Here is a 4,427-nt window from a genome sequence, read left to right as displayed (position 1 = left end):
ATCTAGAGGGTATTATGCTAAGTGGAATAAGTTAAGCAGAGAAAGACAAATACCATGTGATTACACTTACATGGGGAATCTAAAAAAACAAATGAACAAACAAAAACTAGAAACGGATCCATAAATACAGAGCACAAACTGATGGTTGCCAGAGTGAGGGGGTGGGGGATGGATAAAATGGGTGAAGGGGATTGGGCGGTACAGGCTTGTAGTTATGAAATGAATAAGTCCTATAAGGTACCTTACAGGGAATATAGTCAGTGGTATTGTAGTAGTGTTATACAGTGATGGATGGTGGCTGCACTTGTACTGAACTTAGCATAACATATAGACTTGTCAAATCACTATGTGTTACACCTGAAACTAATGTAACATTGCGTGTCAAATATATCCCAATACAAGAAATAAGCTGGGAAAAATTAATAAAAAAATAAAAATACGATCCACACAACTGTCCTGTCATCATTTTTTATTCCTCTTCCAGGTATAGCTTTATGTACTTAAGTCTGTCTTTTTCATTGTTTACTTTTCAGCCTGAGACATGAGATTGAAAATGACAGAATGTTTCTGAGGAAGAACCATCCTGTGACGTGGAAATGGAAGGATTTACAAGAGAGGGTCCCCATCTTTCCATTCTAGGTGATAATTGGGACTGTAAGAACCGGGAGGGACATTTGAGGCAATCAGCTTTAACTCAGGAGAAGCCAGGGGCTCAGGAAGCAATTTGTGAATATTCTGGACTCGGAGAGCGTTTGAGTGCAAGCTCAGACCTTCTGCCATCTAAGAGAGTACCTACGAACAGTTTTCATATATGTGACTCAGATGTTAAAAGTTTGGATTGTGACCCAGCTTTACACAGTTGTCAGAAAAATTACGTGGCTAAGAGAAATAGTGACAGTGATGCATGTGGAAAAGCCTTCAACCATTCCATGGAAGTTTTTCAATTTGGAAGAGATCAGATGAGAGAGAAACCCTATAAATACCCTGAAAGTGTTAAATCTTTCAGTCATTTTACCCCTCTTGGTGAACAAAAAATAGCAAAAAGAGGGAAGAAACTGTATGAAGGTAAGGACTTTGGGGACATCTTTACCCTGAGTTCATCTCTTAATGAAAACAGGAGGAATCACCTTGGGGAGAAACTGTATAAATGCACTGAGTGTGGTAAATGCTTCAAACGGAACTCTTCTCTTGTTTTGCATCACCGAACTCACACTGGAGAGAAACCTTATACCTGTAATGAATGTGGAAAATCGTTTTCCAAGAACTACAACCTGATCGTGCATCAAAGAATCCATACAGGAGAGAAGCCCTACAAATGCAATAAATGCGGGAAAGCCTTCAGTGATGGGTCAGCTCTCACACAACACCAGAGAATTCACACTGGTGAAAAACCTTATGAATGTCTAGAATGTGGGAAAACCTTCAACCGAAATTCATCTCTGATTTTGCATCAAAGAACTCATACAGGAGAAAAACCATATAGATGTAATGAGTGTGGGAAACCTTTCACCGACATCTCCCATCTCACCGTGCATCTCAGAATCCACACTGGGGAGAAGCCCTATGAATGTAGCAAATGCGGAAAGGCTTTCCGGGATGGCTCATACCTTACCCAGCATGAGAGGACTCACACTGGAGAGAAGCCCTTTGAGTGTGTGGAGTGTGGGAAGTCCTTTAACCGCAACTCTCACCTCATTGTACATCAAAAAATCCACTCTGGGGAGAAACCCTACGAATGTAAAGAGTGTGGGAAAACTTTCATTGAGAGTGCTTACCTCATCCGGCACCAGAGGATTCATACTGGTGAGAAGCCCTATGGCTGTAACCAGTGTCAGAAACTTTTCAGGAACATTGCTGGCCTCATCCGGCATCAGAGGACTCATACTGGTGAGAAGCCCTATGAGTGTAATCAGTGTGGTAAAGCTTTCAGGGATAGCTCCTGTCTGACCAAGCACCAGAGAATTCACACAAAGGAGACCCCATACCAGTGTCCTGAATGTGGAAAGTCCTTCAAGCAGAACTCTCACCTGGCAGTACATCAGAGACTCCACAGCAGGGAGGGTCCCAGCCACTGTCCTCAGTGTGGAAAAACATTCAGAAGGAGCTCGTCCCTCATCCGACATCAAAGAACACACTCTGGAGAGCAACCCATGGAAACATAATGTGGGCCACATTCGTCTCCTGACTTGGTCTCAAAAAGCTGTGTGAAGGAGGAATGTCTTCAGGGGTGACTTTTCCCTGAATTCTTTAAGCTATCCAGTGAATTGATGAATGTGAGGCATTCCTTAGCCATACTACTAAATCTATACAATAAGGAACTCCTGGGGAAAACAGGATGGTAATAAGTGTAGAAAAGGCTTCAGGAATGATGCAGCCAATATCAAATGTAATAGCACACACACTGGAATAAAATCTGTGAACGTCAAGAAGATACTTCCCTGGAGATGCGTCAGAGTGCTTAAACAGGAAAGAACCTGTGACTGTATTCAGTAAGTAATTGGTATGTGGAATTATTTAATAAGGAATGTCTGCCTTGTACATAAGCAAACTCTTATTAGGATCAAGTATAATCAGTGAGAAAAGCTTTTGGCAGCTCTTACTGTCACTGTCTACTCTGTATCAGTGAAGACATGTTGGTGATAGACTGCACACAATTCTCCACCCCATGGCAACCACAGAACTGTAGTTAGATTTTACTGTTTGTAGGTCTTCCTATGTTACAATCCTGTCAGATGGTGAGGATGTGTTTCAGAAGGGGCAACTGGATGAGGACATTGCTTGTGAATGAACAATGAAATCGTCCCTGTTAAGACTGAAGCTGGCTCATACTAAGATGGAAAGGGCTGCTGTTGGGAAATGTGATGCATTACTTTAGTTGTGGAAATAAAAATGTAATGAGTTCCTATGTTTCTGTTATCACCTCCCGCCATTGTTCATCTAGGACATTTCTGATTTGTTCTATGCAGTCATGCTGAACCAGACTTGTGAAGGTTTTGTTACCATTTAAAAATGCTTATAATACGGCAGGCAACAACAACAACAACGATAAAAGAGGCATAAAATAGAAGACTTCCTGTTATTACAGCTGTGTAAAGGTATGTGCACATACGGATGTAGATTGGATGTTGGTCATGGAGAAATAAATGTGGTTTTCGTAGGGGCCTACAATTGTGTATGATTTCTTTTCTATTATAAGCCATACATTGTTGCTATAATAATTTGATAAGGAATAGAAAGAGGAAGCCAGAGGGAGGCAAATTTTGGGCTTCTTTCGACTTTTTTTTTTTTAAACCAAGGAGCTAGATCAGCGTCACAGGGCAACTGTAAGCACAGATGGGGAGCATCCAGGAAGAAGTGTCTTTCGAGTGAGAGCATCCCATGGCCCAGAGCATAAGAATAATTTACTTTTTTGGGACTTGGAGGTCATTGTGAGGAGAAGATGGGTCTCAGAAAATGAGGAGTAGGAGGCTACAGAGAGGTCTAGGGTGATCTGGGAACTTCCCACCTGTGGAAACAGTGACGGCCAAGTGAGAACTGCAAAGCCCTGGGAATGACTCCCTTTGATAGTCACTGGATAAAGGCTGTGAGGTAATAAATTTGTGTTGTTTTAAGCTGCTACGTTTGTGGTAACTTGTTATGGCAGCAATAGAAAACACACACAAGCATTACAGAAAATTTTCACCTGCACTTTTTCTCTCTTCTTGTGCTCTTTCCCCTTGTTCCTTCCTGAGACTCCAGCAGAGCTCCTGCCAGTTTACACCTCCCTTCCCTACTGGTTAGGAACAGGAGCTCCTTGGGGCAGTATAGAAGGAAAACTCTTCATTTGCTTTGGAGATACTACACCTGGGTACAGCAGGGCTAACAGCTGAAATTGTGAGGTCAGTGGGCTGTGAGGAGTCTGGTGCATCACCCCTTAAAAGCCCTGCCTGACTCATGACCAGTATGACTAGTATTTATTTTTTTAATAGATTTTCTTTGAGAGAGATCTAGCAAGAGAGAGAGTACAAGCAGGGGGGAGAGGGAGAAGAAGGCTCTCTGCTAAGTAGAGAACCCTACATGGGGCTCAATCCCAGGACCCTGGGATCATGACCTGAGCCGAAGGCAGAAGCTTAACTGACAGGGCCACCCAGGTGCCCCCAGTATGACTTGTTTTAACCATATGTGCAGACCCAAGACCTCCTTCATCCTCCCACAGGCTAGGTTGCAGTTCTTTAATACAACAATCAGGAATTCCTGTTGGAAGGCTAAATGGCCTCCAGATCTTGCAATGTGGAGATGATCTTGGGTTATGGGGCGGGCAGTGTCATCACAGGGGTCCTTGTAGGGTCAGAGTCAGAGGAGAGGTGATGATGGAACCAGAAGTTAGATCGATGCATTTGAAGATGGAGAGGTGTTATGAGGCAAGGAATTGTGGGTAGCTTCTAGAA

At 42.9% G+C, this 4,427-nt stretch overlaps 1 protein-coding gene across 1 annotated transcript; it reads left to right on the top strand.

Annotated features, from left to right (window-relative positions):
* Positions 1 to 541: 541 nt before the first annotated feature.
* ZNF329 (zinc finger protein 329) lies at positions 542 to 3,168 on the top strand. Its single transcript, XM_008706482.2, is given in 2 exon segments — positions 542 to 558; positions 560 to 3,168. Coding segments are annotated over 2 exon segments (1,620 nt in total). The 3' UTR covers positions 2,163 to 3,168.
* The last annotated feature ends 1,259 nt before the right edge of the window (positions 3,169 to 4,427 follow it).

The sequence above is a fragment of the Ursus maritimus genome, unplaced genomic scaffold (genome assembly GCF_017311325.1).
Source record: "Ursus maritimus isolate PB19 unplaced genomic scaffold, ASM1731132v1 scaffold_19, whole genome shotgun sequence".
NCBI lineage: Eukaryota > Metazoa > Chordata > Mammalia > Carnivora > Ursidae > Ursus > Ursus maritimus.
The sequence above is the reverse complement of the archived record's forward strand: the minus strand, read 5'-3'. Positions and strand labels throughout refer to the sequence as shown.